The 18267-nt window shown below is 43.2% G+C and overlaps 1 protein-coding gene across 7 annotated transcripts in view; it reads right to left on the reverse strand.

Annotated features, from left to right (window-relative positions):
* Positions 1-18267, reverse strand: part of LRFN2 (leucine rich repeat and fibronectin type III domain containing 2) — a 228792-nt gene that overhangs the window by 43782 nt on the left and 166743 nt on the right. For all 7 annotated transcript variants that reach the window (XM_084624419.1, XM_084624418.1, XM_084624415.1 and 4 more), the window contains one exon: positions 15574-16966. In XM_084624419.1, coding sequence (XP_084480545.1) covers positions 15574-16946 — 1373 coding nt within the window. In that variant the 5' untranslated portion in view covers positions 16947-16966. The remainder of the gene's footprint in view (positions 1-15573; positions 16967-18267) is intronic.

Here is an 18267-nt window from a genome sequence, read left to right on the forward strand (position 1 = left end):
TGCTTATCACTGTTAAGAGCAGTGCAGTCTTTTGCTCATCCTCAGTTTATTTGCCCCAGTGAGTTTCACACATTGCTCAAATCGCTGTCTGAGCCATTTCCAGGCACATTCAACATTTCCAGGGAGTCTCAGGTCTGGTGGGGGAGTTGCTTGCAATTGCATGGGCTCTACAGTAGCCATTGCAATGTTATCTTTCATTTACAGATGATCTCATTTCATTACAGATGATTTCATTTACAGATCTACGTTGTGTTTTCCACTCCTGGAACCACGTAGTATCTTACTGACGAGTGAACCAGTGTCAAGATAAACCCTTTATTAGGAATGGAATCCATGTGCAGAATAAGGTAATAAAACTCCCTACTGTTCTGTGTAGCTGTAGACTGGGACTGCCCCATCTGGAGCTTCTTTGTTTCTGCACCAGCAGCAAGCATGTGTCAGGAAACCAAGGACTGCATGAAGAACGTACAAGAAACGTGACATCTCTAGATGTTCTGGAGGACTTTTCTAGAGCACAGGCTCCTTCCCATTTGTGGAGCTCAGTGAATGATGCCACACAACCTCCTCTTCTTTACTTCGGTTAAAACATAGTATACTTTCCCTTATGGATGCTGTGTACATTCTGCAGAACACTTGTCCTAGCCAATGAAACTCCCTCCCTTTTCATTTTTAGTCACTGTCACTTTCTGAGGCTTTTACCCGAGCAGAGTGCTGTGGGGCCAAATCCATCCCTGCTGTAACTCTGCCATCAATGCAGCCATTATACCAGGGCTGAATTTGAGCCATTGTATTTGGATTTCCAAATATGCCAGAGAACGTTTCATTCCCTTCCCCCACGCCTGCATAAAAATGATTTAATTTTATTGTAGATATGAAAACATTTCTATAATATTATTATTGTTCATTATTTGGATGACAGTAGCACCTAAACGACCTCAAATCAGGGACTGGGGTCCCTTTGGGCAAGGTGGTTCCACGCTTACTATGTTATTAATAGATTGTAAGATGAGAGAAAACAGGTGAATACAACTACATAAGAACAGGAATCATCTGTATCAAGCTTTAGAACCCTCCAGCACCCCTCCCCTATTTTTTTCTTCACCGTCTAAACTTTGGACCACTTTTTGACTTTAGGACAACATAGAACAAATGGCTTCTTTGTCATAAAACCATTCATTGGACATTGCAGCAGGCCCCCTGTAATAGTATGTTGAGCATGAATCTTTACTGCTTCAAGATTTAAGCTCCTCATATTGGGTGAAATTCTCCCCTGTGCAGAGGGTTAACACAAAGCCTATGCACTCATAAAATCTCACTTACACCCTCAAAACAGGGCTTAAGGCATACGTGGAGCACAGGCCTTGTACTGGCCCCTCAGTAGAGAGTTAATTTTCACCCACTCTGAGAAAGCACACTTTGCCCTTGAACTCTGCATTCCCCATCTCAGCTTGATTTTTTTTCTAGGGCTTTGTCCAGTCTAATTTTAAATCTTTCAAGTGACTGGGTTTCACTTGGGAAATGAATTGCACTGTTGCTATTATTTGTTAAGCTCCGGCAATGTGCTCAAGGCACAAAATAAAAACAGGTTCTGTCTCCAAGAACTTATAAGCTATAAGTCTGACACACAGGATACACCAGGGAAGCCAGAATGGGGAGTTAAAGGCTATGTATTCTAGTGGATGAGGCACTAGACTCAGAGTTAAGGTCTGGGTTCTGCTCTGAACTCTGCCACTCATCTGCTGTGTGACCTCTAGCTAATCACTTCCCCTCTGTTTCCCCAACTACCCTTTATCTGTTTTGTCTATTTAGATTGTAAGTGCTTTGGGGAAGGGTCTGCCTCTTAACATATAATTGTTCAATGCCCAGTGCCACACAGCCCTGATAATGGTAGGGGCCTGTAAGCATTACTATAGTACAAATGATTAATAATAACTTGGAGCCACTAATGCAGTATAACTACAAGGCAACCTGTCTGCATTTTGTGTTTTGTTTCAGAAGCAGAATGTTAGAGCTATTTGCTGTGCTCTCTCTCGTGTTTGCTTTTACATGGAGACTTTATATTTATTCTTTCCTTGTTCTCCTTCATCTGAAATACTGAAAATGGTATTTTCTATTAATTATCCTATTCTTTTAAACATCCTATTTGTATCTCAAATATCAAGATATTTTTCTACATATGCAGACTAAATTTCCATTTCCCCCCCATTTTAGACATAGGTTGCACCTCAACATAAATTGAAAGAAACGTCTCTTTCCTTTACTTTGGAAACCTTTATCCCACTGTGGCTCAAGATTCTTCTCCTCAGGACATGGCATCCCAAGATAAGGAATCCTCAGCTTTGCATGATTGCAGCTAATTCTTATTTATTCTTGGGGGGGGGGGGAACACATTTGTCATAATTCTGTCTCTTGGAGTCTGTTCTGATAAATGTTTGGTCACAGGTGTTCGACAAGTCTCTTAGAGACAAGTGTTTCTGATTATCACTCAAAATTATAATAAGAACATTTGGCCAACTTGACTTTCTGGCTGTTCCAGTGGCAGTGAAGAAATTTCTGATCCCATTTGTTTTTACTCTCTCATTTGTCCCCTGCCCTTTTGTCATTCCTCCCCCTTTCAGGCAGACTGATATGACACTAGGCACCCTGTATGCACACCCTCCACACTACTGTGGTAAATAGTTGTGCATAATCTGCCTTGTGAGGTCTCAGATGAAAGCTATCAACACACTGTTTATTAATATCATTGTAAAATGCATATGTTAATGTTATATTTGAAGTTATGAATTCTCTCTGTTTGATGTTTCTAGAACATGTTTAAAACAAGACAGCCTAGCCTAGTTAAAGGCAAAAACAGGTCTGTCTTCGGCAAAAGACTGTGGGTTTACCTCAATTTACATATTAGCTATAAACAAAGCTATCAAGCTAAACCAACAGGTGTTAGCCTGATCCTGAACTCAAGAGACAGAGAATTAACATGCTTCTGTACCCCAGAGGGACACAGGAGGCCTTCCTGATTTGAAAAACAAAGACAATGCCTTTGGGGATATAAGGAACCGAGAGAGACTCCATCTTTACCCTTCACCTTAGGAGACAAACAAACCAAGTGGTTTGACCTCTATGATGGGTCCAGGCCAGGCTAGCCAGTAAAAAGCTGGAAGGGAGACTGCGGGTGAGAGAAACCATCTGGAACAAAGACTGCAACTTGCTAGATTAAGTTTTAGACTTTTAGATGTGTGTTTTCACTTTTACTTGCTTGTAACCATTGCTGCCTTTCTCTCTTATCACTTAATCCATGCTATTTTGTTAATAAATTTGCTTTAGTTTTTCTATAAACAAATTCAATGCTGTATTTGAAGGGAAGGGTGTATTTACCCTAGTTAATTTAATAAACTGTGAGGTACAGGGCAACTTAATAGCTTCAGTGACTGCACAGTGATAGGGGCTGCACATTTCAGAGAAACATCTCTGAGGAGTTTGGGGACTGGAGTTCATGAATTGTTACCTCCTAGGCAAGGTTTGGGTCAGGAGAGCCTTGAGGAGTTTTCTAATGAGGAAGCAGATTGGTGCGGCAGGGAGCTGACACACAGCCTACTCGCCAGCAAAACTCATTCTTGCAGAGGCAGAGAGGTAACACAGTGGGCTCAAGCTGTGGGTATCCCCAGCAGCATGTGACAATTGACTCTGTGCACGTCAGCCTTTCCCGCAGCAGTGTTATTTTTTAAAATATTCTTGGTGCACCACCTAAAAACCCCATTTGTGATGGGGCTTATTGTTTTGAATTTGCCCATTGCTTCCCTCAGATGGAAGCTGTGCAGAACATGGGAATTATCTGTATCATTTTTTATAAATGTTATGTAGCTATATATATATATATCTCTGTAGGTTTGGTGGTTAAGGTATTGCTGGTTAAAAGGTAGCTATACCCTGCAGGAGTCTACAAATAATGACTGTATACAAAATTCAATTTCCTGGCTCTCAAAGGATCAATACCACAAATCCACTGTGTGAAGAGGAGAAACTCTCAGGAGAAACGCATAAACTAGTCTGGTCAGGTTTGGTTGCCCTGCTCAGAATGCCAGGGGATCTTTTGGCATGAACTCTGAACAAAGAGATATTAGAATGGATAAAAAGACTACCTTCAGGTGACTTAAGGGAAGAGAAACACTGGCTGGGGACTGCTGAAACCTGATGCTGCAGTCAAAATGTGAGGTGAACCACAGAGTCTCACTCTGAGAGATGTATTTCAGTGTCATATAGGAGAGTTATAAAAGAATCACCCACTTACTGGGGACTCAGTTTACAGATAACTATAGTTCCACCTCAGTGATGGAATTACAATGATGGATCATTACAGAAGGCAAAACTAATGCTTAGTCAGACATCTAGCAGAGCTCCTTGCATGTTTAAAGGTAACCTATAAATATAAAATGTGAAAATCAAACACCTTGACTTTCATGGTAAGCTCTTTGAGGCAGTAGCCATCTTTCTGTTATGTGTGTGGACACAGCGCTTGGCATGATGGGGCTCCAATCCCTGACTAGGGCTGATAGGTGCTGTCACAATTCAAATATAATAATTGTTTAGCACAGCATGCTGAATTACTAAAAAAAAGTATGAGGAGAAATTGGCACATTTGGAATGCATTGACAGCTGCACACTGGTATGCCTGGGTTCTCCTCCGAGCTGTGATTCTCTGGGTGCTGTTCCCAGCTTTGTGCCATTGGCTCACTGAGCTACCTTGGGCAAATCACTTAACCACCCTGTGCTTCAGTTTCCCTAGCTGTAAAATAAGAATACCCACATCACAAACGTTTAAGGCTGATTGAAAACCCATTGAAATGAATGGGAGTCCTCCCATTGATTTCAATAGGCTTGGGATCAGCCATTAGTAAGTAGTTAACGTTTGTAAAGGGTCATATCAGTGCCATGTATTTTTATTTTATATGCATATGAATGATATGAATGGTATAGGAGCTGGTTACCGTTAAAATGTCAGCATTTTGCAATAGTTACCACACAGAGCAGCCTATGAGATGCCATAGCTCTTTCCTATATTTAGAATAGGAAAAACTATAGTAACTCAGTAGCTGTGGGCTGGCTTATTAATATTCACAAATCCTATGTATACGTAAAAACTTTTCACTTACACATGAAAGTGTTGAATCACCAGAAGCTGAATCAAAATGGCTCATTTTAGCATCAAATATGTAAAACACTATGAATATTATAGGTGTGGACAGCTCCCAGCACTTGGGTTCAGAGTAGCTAAGAGGGGATATGACAGATGTTGGCAAGAAGATTCTCCTCCTCAATGCCCCCCAAGTAAAAATGTTGAGCCTTTGATGAGCTAAATAAATAATTAGCCACAGAGCTAAAACAGGATCACTCAGTCTTATAACAGTCTGGAAACTAATTCTGATTTCACTTCCGTCCGTGTAACAACACTGACTTTGGTGGAGTTGCACCTGAGTAACACTGCAGTGACTGAGATCAGAATCAAGCCCTTTGTCTCTTTGTTCAGCTCCCGAGGCAGAGCTCAGAGGGACTGCTGTAATGTACTAATTCTTTATATACATCCCCAAACGTTGTCAGACAATTGTTATACTTTAAAACAAGGGCTAGTACAGGAGGGTTTAAATATTTTGAAAACCGGAGAGAGGTGCTAACAGCCCCGGAGACTGAAGTCTTATCTATTGCCTGCCTCTCTCATTCTGGTTCTTAAACTGGTGACCATCACTGCAGTATCAGAGTCCTCTGTCCACAGACAGATGCCATGGGTAGCAGTAAGGCAAGCTTCCCCTACTGTACTCTATGTACCTAGAATTATCTCCTGTGGAGATAAGAGAGGGCTCATTCAGTCTTGGGCCTTGCTGCTGTGACTGTCAAGGGAACTCCCCTAAGGGAGTTGGTTCTTGTAAAGTGGACACTTGTCCATTATGAACTGGACTGAGGTACAATAACTCATTTTACACAAGCCACTGAACAAACACAAGATGGTAACAATTTCTTGTCACTAACAATCTGGGGACTGCTTTGATGACTTTGAGGTTTGGGCTTTCCCTGGATTCATCAACACTTTTATACGTGCTTATTTATTTTGGCAATATCTACCAGTCACCTGTTAAATGCAATGATTCCAGTGCTGACATGATAATGCAGCATTTGCCATCTCTAAAGCATTTCCCTATCTCCTTTTCTCTTCCTCTCAGATTTCTTTTTAGTACTGCAGAACAAGCCAATCTGTGTCCTTTTCCAGGCATGAGACAAAACTTGTGCGGAAAGGGGGGGAAAAATCACCCTAAGATCTAACTGATATGTCACTGTGAAGCACCGTAATGTGGCACTGAATACCCCAGAAGACCTTCAGCAAACCCTCAGCACGCTAAAGCACCACCGGAAATTATCCCAAAACACTTTTTGAGCTACTCTGAAGCAACCTCCAGAGGTCCCTCGTGGGCTTCCTCTTGTCCTGATTTATGGGGATCTCACTTCACCCCAAGGATGAGATTCCAGGAGACACATATTATTATTTTTATAAACTTACTGCCTCTGCCTGTCAAGGTGAAATGATGAATACTGTGTCTTTATCTGGTTGGCTCTAGCTTTTTAGACTATTCGTCCCTCACCGACGACTTTTGCCAGCAGTTCCTTTGTCTGATGCTTAGACGCTGGAAGTTGAATGGTTAAGGGGCAGAATCCTCTGGTGCAAGTAAGGGCTATGCAGTCCAATGGAGGTTGATGCTCATCAACTCTGCATGGAGGGGAAAAGTGAAAAGGTCCCTCTAGGCTAGCTATGGCTGCTAGAGGATAGCTTGGTGGCTAGGCACCATGGCACGTCCTGGGGAACATGGGGACACTCAGGTGGGCTAGAAAAGGGAAGAGGTGCAGCCAATCAGTCCACAACTATACAGAGCCACTGTCCACATCCACCATGTATAGGGTGGTCTGGCCTCAAAGAAGGATTCCATCCCTCTATCACCTGTGGAACTCCTCTATGCAAACTTGCTCATGATTTGCTTAGAAGAGAAAATAACATACCTTGACTAACTATAGCGAGTGCACCTCAGCCTGTGATCTTAGGTAAACAGAGTCAGGCATGCTCAGGCCTTGGATGAGAGACCTCCATGGAGTAAGCATGTGTCACACAAAATGGTGTTAGTAATTTGGGTGCTGGCACTCTTTTCTGGGGCTTTGCCACACCCTGGTCCTGGGGGTCCTATGCTGTTGCATGGTTGAAATGCAACATCAGGTTCCTACATATTTTCAGTATTCTAAAGCACCCATCATCATAGTCTCTAAGTGCTTGTTATTAACAGTCCATCAAATGCAAGAGTAGATGTATTAGTCCCATTGTGCTGTGGAAATTCTAACTCAGTTAATTACTTCCTGCCTAGCTACAAGTTTCCATAATTGCAATTGCTGAGGTTATTCTTTGCTTTTGAATTTTAAAACATTGGTGCATTGGCTTTCTGGTGCAGAGTTGCTGCTATGACCTAACAGAGATGTGGCTGGGTGTCAGTGATTGGTTTAGTGAGCTTTCTTCACCTAGACTGTAAAATGTTTGCAATGAAAGGAGCTGTGTAAATGTAAAGCATTACCACATTGTTAAAAGAAAAGGAGTACTTGTGGCACCTTAGAGACTAACCAATTTATTTGAGCATAAGCTTTCGTGAGCTACAGCTCACTTCATCGGATGCAATAAATTGGTTAGTCTCTAAGGTGCCACAAGTACTCCTTTTCTTTTTGCGAATACAGACTAACACGGCTGTTACTCTGAAACCTGTCACATTGTTAAAGTAATCCAATCCACTCCACTATTGTTAAACAGAGGAGAGAGCTGTGGAGCCATTTATTCATATTTTAAAGCTTAAACTGCCTGCTACATAACATAGATAGATAGATAGAAAGAAATAAAAACTGTTCAGGACTATATACAATACATTTTTCAGTGCTGAATTTATAAGTTAGAGTGCAATGCTACAGAAATCCATAATTTGTACGGTTGTTTATATCAACCTTCATATTAAATACTGCAAAGTAAAATAGGCCCAAATCTATCATAAATGTAATGATTCTGGAGTGTTTTTAAAATGCATGTATTTTAAGCAGGTGTCCACCACAGTCACCCACTACAACTTTAGGCTTCCAGCTCCCAGTCATCGCCTCTCTTAGGTAGAGACCTGCATCTCTCTTCCTCCTGGCTTGGGTTTTTCCAGGCTGCACTACACTGACTACACTGTGATATTCCCAGCAAGCCAGACTGCCTAAACAGGCCAGCGTCTGTGCTTTGCTTTCTCCCCAGAGGCTAGGAACAGCATAATTGCCCACAGTTATAAGTTGCCAAACAGCTCTTTCTAAACACATTTATTCTTAAGGTGAAAGCATTACAGAGAAAACAAATTAAAACAACAAATGTTCCTAAACCCATGCTAACGTATTACCAGAGATCACCTATCAGTCTTATGGGGCCCTAGTAGGTTCATCTAACCCTTCCGCAAGGGTTCCCCTCCCCTCCCCTCCCCTCCACCCCACCCTACCTTACCTCACCCACTTGGACAGAAGGTCCTGTCTGTTTGCCGGATCAGAAGGAAGGCCCTGAGTCAGTTTAAACTGAGACTATTTATCCAGAAGTCCTTTCTTTGTCTGTTGGTCTCTGGAGAATCTAGTCTGAACTAGCATATGCAAGCCTCCCCAAGCAGTGATACCTTTCTGGGGGTGGGGTTACAACCTGACTGATTTGCCTGAATACCCACCCACTGCTTTTGTGGAACACAATCATACATAAACCATGAAACAGTGGACCACGAAGATACTGCAGGAAGATGCAATATCTGTCACCTCTCCCTGCTATAGAGGTTACATTACTATCCCAGCCCAGAGTAAGATGTAACTTAGTACAGTAAGGGCTTTCAAGGATATTGCAGGAAGTTGCCATATCTGTCACATCATCATTGCTTTAATCGAAAATACAACCAGCAAGCTAAATGTGGCCTGAGACGTTCTACAGCAATACGTGCAAATATTCTGATCTTTTGTAGTAGTAGTAATAGTTAATATTACATTACGATAGTGCCCAGAAGTCTCAAATCAGAATTGCGGTCCCCATTGTGCAGGGTGCTGCACTAACTTAGAAAAGAACCCAGGTCTCCTAAGGTCTAGGCTAGTGCTTTAACTGCTGTATCTGTGTGGCCACTACTCCGGACACCTGGGTTCTAGTTCCAGCTCTGTCACTGCCCTGGGTAAATCATTTCCCTCTCTGTACTTTTATTTGCCTTCTCTCCCTTTGTTTGCTGATTGTAAGCTCTTCAGGACAGGGCCTTGTGCAATGGGTCCCTGATCTCGGCTGAGTGCACTAGATTCTACTGTAATACAAAACCACATAATGGTTCCTCCGATCTAAGTTTGCTTTAGTAATGGGGCACATTTAAACGTGCTTTATGTTGTGTGCATGCGTGTGGGAAAGGCTCAGACTGCTGAACACAGATTCACATATGTTTCAAAACGTCCCCCCATTCACCTGGCTCCTGCCCTCATAATTCCCACTGGCTTTCTCTGATATGGTAATTATGAAAATTCCTGCTCACTTTTCAAATAATTAGCTGTCAGAATGGAAGCAAGCAGCAGCACGAGCTGCTACTACCTTAGTTCACCCCTGGCTCCTGCATGGAACACTGTCACACGTCCCCGTCGGGGGTACTGAAGCCCCAAAGCAACGATTATTTCCATTCCACTTCCAGCCAGCAGGTGCTGTTCTTCTTGTTTACGGGGATATAGAGGATTTCCAGCAGAAGGTGGAAATGCCAGTTTCACAGGAGGGAAGGAAGGAGGGGAAATGTAGAAAGCAAAGAGAACCAAAGCTATAATTATTCTTACAGTTAAAAACATTAATTTGGTAGGAATCGGAAAAGGAATTGTGAGCAACCCATGTGGCTCTCCCAATCTATACAGCCTGTGTTCTTGGATGCTGTGTGTGTCAAAGGGGGTCTTTGCTAGTTTAAATGCTATTGGGATACTTAGCTAGCAGAGCTTCTCTTGGCATTCCCTACTTTACTATTCTTATGTAAATAATGCAATAGGTGAGTGTTGCACTTTGTGGACCTCAAGAAGAGTTCTGTATAAGCACAAAAGTTTCTCTCTCTCTCACCAATAGAAGCTGGCCCAATAAAAGATATTATCTCACCCACCTTGTCTCTCTAACATCGTGGGACTGACACAGCTGCGGTGACACTGCATACAACACTTGCAGGTGTGAAACAAGGGGCCAGATCCTCAGCTGGCATAAATCAGTGCAGCTCCATTGAGTTGAGTGGAACAAAACCAATTTGAGCTAAGGATTGGGCCCAAAGTCTCTGCCCTGGTAAAGTGTTGAGCAGCTTTAGAAGTGGGGGACAGAGGAAAGAAAAAAAATATAGAAAAGATGTGTCTAGTGATCATTTTATTTAGTTTCTTTGGCATCCTATATTTCTCTCCTCATTTGCTCTGCTTGGTAAAGACATTCAGATGAAAACTTAGGTCTTTGCTTTCCAAGACTTCTGCCATTCCTGCTGGCATATTCCCCACCTGACATCACAATTCCCCGTTTTGTGCCATTGTCTCAACAGCAGCAAGCTGTGGCCATAAAAAGGTTACTACGAATCCAAGGTGGGAGAACTGTGAAGGGCAGGAGACTGGGAGTCCAGATTCCTGTGTTCTATGACTCTGCACTGCCTGGCTTTGTGACTTGGGCCAAGTCCCTTAAGCGCTCTTGCCTTAGTTTAAATAATTTAAATATGTGTATGACACAAATCACCTCGGGAGGTTGGTTGTAGACTCCCCATCACTGGGGGTGGTGGTTTAGAAAAGGTTAGGAAAACACCCGTCTAGGTATACTTAATATCTGTCTCAGTGCAGGGAGATGACCACCTGAGGTCCCTGCCAGCCTTACATTTCTATTATTTCTGTGATTGACTGTAATAAGTAGGTGAAACTGAAGAGCTCCTAAACGTGTACTGGAATCCACAGTAAAACTTGTCTCTAACTAGGCCAGTGCTAGTAACCTCTGCTGGATAGGTGTTTTGTGTTTGATTATCAAATGGTGTAACAGTAGTATGAGGAGTGGAAGTGGAGCAAGAGGATCTGGTTTCCTGAGGAATCTAGTGTGGTATGGCACCCAGGGGCTCGGGAATGCAAGCTGAGTTCAGGCTGCTACTTCTCAAACTCCAGAACCACAGCATGTAACACTGGTCACACGGCATATTTAATAATGAGCTCTTTCCCACAACTCTGCCTATTTTCTGCATTATTTATTGCGAATGAAACACTACGCAACAGAGATCCTGTGTCCAACTATAAACAAAAAAAAAACCCTGCACGTAACATAAACGTCAATTATTTAAAAAACATAACAAAAGGCGGAGAGAGAACTTCACAATATTTGCTTCCCTTGTAAGATGATGCACCTCCCTCCCCACTGGTTACTGTTGTAACTTTCCATCTGCCTTTCTCTACCCACTGCCTGTTGCCATAATTCACTTTGGAGAGCAAAGGAATCCAGGAAACATTTAGTACAATGTGTTCCATGCTGAAGGAGTATATCCCAAAGGGGAGGTGCCTGAATAGTCCAGAGGGGAAGAGGGGAGCTATGAGATAGCTATGTGGTTACAAATCCACCCCCGCCCTCCCTCCCCTCCGCAAACACTCCACGGCAAATGTGTCCTGGGACAGTACATAAAGCAGCAAGTAACTCCTTGAAAGCCCCCATCTTCCCTCCTGGTCTCTGTGCTGCTCCCGACAGTATTTAAGTGTGGAAAAAGCCCAAGTGTATCTGGGCTACAGGCACAGGCAGCAACCTGCCAGGCCAAGCTTTGTTTCCTTGCTCCTGTGGCACCAGCTGGCCACGACACCCCATGGCAGCCTCATGGCTCCACAAATAAACGGCCCCAAAGCAGCATGTATCTGAGTGGGGAAATGGAGAGTCGGCAGGAGGGGATGGGGGTGTCTAAAAGAGAAAGGGGACCAAACGTTAAATGGAAAAAGAAAGCAGAAACTGAAAGAGGAAAATAGAGTAATAAGTTAATGGTGCCCGTCTGCCAATCCAGCAGAAAGCAAGGGCTACAACAAACAACCCGTGTGTCAGGATCTTTTTAAATACTACCGCACTTGCAAGCTGGCAGGCAGCTGAGTGCAAAGCCAAAGAGGAGACTTCTTGGTGTCAACAGTTATTTACGAACGCCTTTGACACAAAGGAGATTTGGCGCAATGATCACAGTGATGCAAAAAGAGTGGCATGTGGTATCTTACATGAGGGAAGGCAGGTCGCTCTTTAAATGCCAGAGGTAATGCCCACGATTATCACTGCAAATTAAGACTGATCAAGTCACCTGTGCCTATATACCCTTACACAGATGCCAGTCCATTCTCTTAACCTTGTCCTTATTACTCCAAGGCAGTAGAACACAGCTAATGTACTGTTGACCTAGACTTAGGTTCACTGCAGCTGGGCATCAGGGGCCTGATCCTGCTTCCACTGAAATCAATAGGATTTTTGCTGTTGATTTCAATGGGAGCAGAATCAAGCCCTGCGCAGAAATTACAGGGGCACGTTCAGATTACTGGGCTGCCACTTCCATTAATCCCAATAATGCCAGCACTAATGAATCTAGAGCGGAGATTCGGATTTTGATAACCTTTTGCTCCATTCAGTCAGAGGAGTTGATGGGAAACATTTCTCATTATTTCCCACGTCTTTTAATTTTCATGAGGTCATTGGAGCCCTGATATCCCATTTGCACAGCCTGCAACGTGTGCAGAACAACCCTGAGAAGACAGCGGAGACCTACAGGCCAGATGAAAGGCATATCGTGATCAGTGTTGTATGCAATTGTCATTGAGATCAATCAATAGTTTTCACTGACAATAGAAAGGTGCAGTCCCTCACCCTTTCTGTTTGAAAATGAATTTAATGGTTCATGAAAAAGGCTGAGTGAACAACACAGCAAACTTGTCCTCAATGCATATAGCATTCACAGCAGCCGGGCAAGCGTCCTCCTTTCAGAGCCCTGCCAATGTATCTCAACCCTGTCTATATATCTTAGGGGACTATAAAGTGCCTATTGCTGTGTTATTTAAACACTCAAATATTGTTTAGCATTTACACAGCACTTTATATTGTTCAAGTACTGTATAAAAATTCTGTTTTCTAAGCTCATGACTATGCCCATATGAGTACCCATTAAAGAAGAGCTAACTAACATTAGCAAATTCACTGTGAGAAGCAGAATGGGCCAATGGATAGGTTACTGAACTGAAGCTCAGGAGGCCTGCATTTGGTTCCTATCTCTAGCACTGACCTCCTGTATGACCTCAAGCAAGTCACCTCAGCTTGCTATGCTTCAGTTCTCCTATCTCTAAAGAGTGGATAATGACACTTACCTTTCTTTATTAAACACTTAGAAATCTATGGACGAAAAGCACTAGGTACAATTAATTCGGTCTCACAGTGTCTTTGCCGGATAGAAGGCAAAGATCATTGTCTCCATTTTCCAGATGGGGAAACTGAGGCACAGAGCGGCAAAGTGACTTGTCCAAAGCCACTCACCAAGTTGGCAGCAGAGCCATTATTAGAATTCTGGACTCTCTGACTTCTAGGCCTCTGCTCATTCCTTCAGACCATGCTGAAGGGGCCATTGCTGACATCTTCCACTCCTTCTATTCTTACCACATCACCCAGTCCCCTCCCCTCTAGCCACTAGATGGTATTTCCTGCATCATTTTTATTTTTTCTGGACAGCCTTTTCTTCATAATCATCATCAGACAGTCTACATACCTAGCTCTTGCATTAAAATATGATCTTCATGCACAATGCCCACCTGTTTGTACTGTTTTCACAGCTGCTGCCTCAGACCTCCAGGGAGATCAAGAACTTAACCACCACTAGGCCTTACCTCTAGAGTTAGTCCCAATTTTCCCTGAGGACTATTATACGTTGATCTCTTCTCTACCTAATATTCTACCACTACTTAGTTTATTATTCCCCTTTCACTCTACGCAGTTGCACCTGGCGGTGAAACCCAAGGTGAACACGAGTTCTACAGTACATTAGCCAGAACAAAGCAAATAATGTCCATCTAGTACTTCATCTGATTAATTTAACATATTTTTGTTTGGAGAAAATATATGAGCAGATTGTGATTTCCTCAGATTTATTCAATATTTGAATTTTTTCACATTTTTTACTCTATTGATTTGATTTCCAGTATTCACATTTTGAGCTGTGTCACTCAGTTGTGAGCAGCCAGATACATCACATGGTAATGTTTCTGTTCCTCGATTGGCTGAGCACATAAGAACATCTGGCTCAAGTACTTGCATGGGTTAATTTAAAATTCTATTTCTACAAACATTGGCATTTGCCACTTGAAATCAAAGATGAATGCAAGAGGGATGTGTGCATGAACAGAGTGAAAAGGCCAAGTAGCACTCACCAGATATTATGGTAGCTATCAGCAGGCAGGTAAGGATTCAGCCTAAAAGCAAAGGCCCTTTGCTTCTGGGGAGTGCCCCAACATAATATTCACAACCCTCACCATAGCCCCTGTGTTTTGATAAGGGTTTCCCATTAGGTACAATTTAGCCCAGTACACCTGCTATTGCTGTCTTTACAGCCACAAGGCAGAAAGGAGTGCTTTTTAAGGATTATTTGTTTTCATCACTAGCCTAAACACACTACATCAATCTTACACACAATAACACACTACTATTTTCCTATTCTGTTAAGGCATTTCCTACTACTTTTTTAACACCTAAAATTTACAGCATCTTTCCTTTTCATGTGCTTGCTTCCCCCCTGATTTATTCCTGTTTTATACCTATGGAATGCCACTGAAATCAAAACTGGTGTAAAGCTGGAGTAGCACTGTTGGTTTATCAGGCCCTGCATATTTGCAGTTATGGGTCTGGTTCTTCTTTCCATGAACACTGGTGTAAATCACAAAAAGCTGTAGTGACATCAGTGACAGGAGTGTAAAACTGGTGTAAGTGAGAGGAGAATAAAGCCCCAATATGGTTTAAAGTGCCAAAGTGAAATCCCTTGAGGTCTTCTCTTATTCCTTGGAATAGGTAGAACATGGCCTGTGGATAGACAGGACAAGCTTTCATCCACACCGTTTCCCCTCCATACCAGTATGCTTCAACCCTGATCCTGGTTAAGGGTGGCGGAGTGGCAGGTGGGCACCTCTCCATGTGGGAAAGGAATTTAATCTCGAAGCAAAGTAATTTTTGCCTTCTTTTCCAAGAGTACCAACAAGGGTGCCAACTGCAATGGTGATTTTTTTCCCCCAACATGGATGCCAATTAACTATGAAACGGTCTAGTCAGAGCCTAGATACTACAGTGATCAGTACTGTATACAGGTAGATAGGTTAGACAGACAGACCTATCAAATAGTAAGGAATTTTTGTCACCGCCATCTTGGGTCAGATTCAAATCAGTGACATAACAATGACAGGCTACATCATCCATTATTAACCCAATCCCCTTCCCCCCACATGCCCATCATCTTAATTTTCAAAGGAAAAACTGGCAGTCACATTTACCTGTAAATTAGAACTTCATCATCCGAGCAGTTATATTGCAGCTGATACATTTTAACCCTAGGGGCTGACTTGCTCACCATCCACTTGACCAAAGCTGAGGTAGTTGTCACCTCTGACACCAGGACAGCCCTTTCAGGTGGACCTTTCGTCTCCCCTCGATTGGACTTGCTGGAGCTAGTGATGTCAGAAAGCCTGGATTTGGGTGGGGCGGCTCGGCCTGTACTGTTGCTGAGGTGTGGAAGCTGCACAATTGAGAGCTCAATGGTCGCGGTTGATTCTCCTGCAGCATTGGCTGCGATGCATGTGAAAGTTCCATAATCCTTGGATGTAGTGATAACGATATCTAAAGTACCATTATCGTAGACTGCTGTCCTCGAAGAATTCCCAATGAGTCGGTCATCTGGAGCCACCCAGTGAATGACTGGGGATGGGTCCCCAATGGCTTTACACTTCAATGTGGCAGTTTGCCCTTCTAAAACCAGTAACTTGTGAGTATGCTGGGTAATGAGAGGTGGCTCACAAACAAATTCCTCTTCCCGTACATGCCAAAAGTATCTTCCCTTTAGATTTGGAGGGGAAGCACAGGTTTCCATATCATCATCTCTGTCAAGCCGCCTTAACCACAACAGCTCACAGTTACAATGCAGGGGGTTGCCTCCAAAGCTAAGAGACAGAGGTGGAGAAAATGGAGTTGCTTCTAATGGAGATATTTGGGACCTGGCAAATATGGGATCTGGGGGGAGCTTTTGAAGTCTGTTAGAGGTTAGATCCAATCTGGCCAATTTCTGAAGATCTGCAAACGTCCCCTCTGTAATATAATCTATCAGGTTATGATCCAAGCTAATCTGGTGCAGGTTTACCATCTTCCTTATAGATTCCCAGGGTATGCCTTGGAGGTTATTGTAGGAAAGATCCAAATCTTCCAACGTCACCAGAAAATCCTCAAAGGCTTCGTCCGAGATGCTGCTCAGCTGGTTGTTATTTATTATCAAGTGCTGAAGGTTAATTAAGCCTCTCAAAATATCCTCTCCAATGTTGGGCAGCCTATTGCTGTCCAAATGCAAAGACCGAAGGCTTTCTAGATCAGCAAAGGAGTAGGGCTGAATGTAACTGATGGTATTCCTGGACAAAGTGAGGTCAACAAGGCCAGACATATTGGCAAAGTCCTGTCGGTTGATGTTAACAATGAAGTTACCCCCGAGTCGGAGTTCAACAGTCCTTCGGTCTATGTCTAATGGTACAAAAAGGAGGCCCTTGGAGGGACACAGAGTACCCAGTGACTCCGACAGGTTCTGACACACACAGTATTTGGGACAAGCATTGACCGCAACTGCCATTCCAAACACCAGGATGCTGCAGAGCAATTTTTCCATGGTAGATCACGCAGCAGTACCTGCAAGAAAGGAAGAATTACAGTTGAGTCAGCAGCTTTTTCACTCATGCTTTTTGTCTAATATCTTCCCCAAAGAATCAGCTCAAGTGCAACTTCTCCCAGTCATGTGGGAGAAGCTGGGACTGGACAACAGGGGATGGATCACTCGAAACTGCCCTGTTCTGTTCATTGCCTCTTAATCATCTGACAATGGTAACTATCAGAAGACAGACTACTGGGCTAGATGGACCATTAATTTGACCCAGAATGGCTATTCCTATCTTTGAGGCATCCACTCTTCCCAACAACAAGTGCTAATTCTGTGGTTAGAGCAGCAATTTCTCCCCCTATAAGACACTTGTTTTTTTTCCAGATTATGATGGTGGCATTTTGAATCGGAGTAGAATAGAAGTTATTATCCAAAATGACCATTCATATTTACAGACATAATGGTTTGTCTGCTTATGAGTTTTGTTAACTCACTGCTCTTTAGCTATATGGTAACATAACAGGGTTTACAGTTAAATATTAGGTAGCTGGATGAGGACATAGCCTATCTTTGGGCAGTGCACTTACTTAAAATCAGCGTGACTTCAGTGGGAATTATGCATACTTCTCTGAGGGCAGAAGGAGCCCGTGAGTAATTACACATCCCTGTGCAATAATGTGGAGTTAAACTTAGGGTCAAAAGTTCCAATTTAGAGGATAAAAATAGCCACATATTTTCCCATCAGTTACATGATAATTAAAGTGTAATTGTCTAGCCAGTTCATCCCCTCCCATGACTAAACCCACTGGAGGCAGCTCAGGGAGAGGAAGTCTCCTGGAAAACTCACTGCATGGAAATTCAGTTCAGCTTCACCATGCCATCTCACCAGGAGGTCACCCCCATGGAAAATGCTGCAGAGCCCAACGTAGCAGATCCCCAGGCATCTGTAGGACATCTATGCTGCTCTGGCCCCTGGCAAACTTCCCATTACCCTGACTTCCTTGCAGTTCAGACCCTCTCGGGTTGGGATTGCCCACTGGGTCTGAATGGAATGATTTGCATCCTCCCTGACCTGCCCACTTCCCCTTGGCCAGCCAGTCTCCACCCCCTTCCCCGTGCAAATTCTAGACCCACAGAAAGGTCTTTGTGGGGACTTGAAGAAGGGCAGCGGTGCTGTGGAGGCAGTTGAGTGCCCTTCCATGCAGGAAATGAGAGAACCGCATGGATAGATTCCACTCCACATGCAGAACTTGTTGGGGGAATCTGAGCCCTGGTAATTAACATGGTCAAAGGTTACAATGTAAGTAAAAACAGGATCTGAGACATCTGTGCC

This window comes from Lepidochelys olivacea (assembly GCF_965140295.1).
Source record: "Lepidochelys olivacea isolate rLepOli2 genome assembly, chromosome: 3".
Lineage (NCBI taxonomy): Eukaryota > Metazoa > Chordata > Testudines > Cheloniidae > Lepidochelys > Lepidochelys olivacea.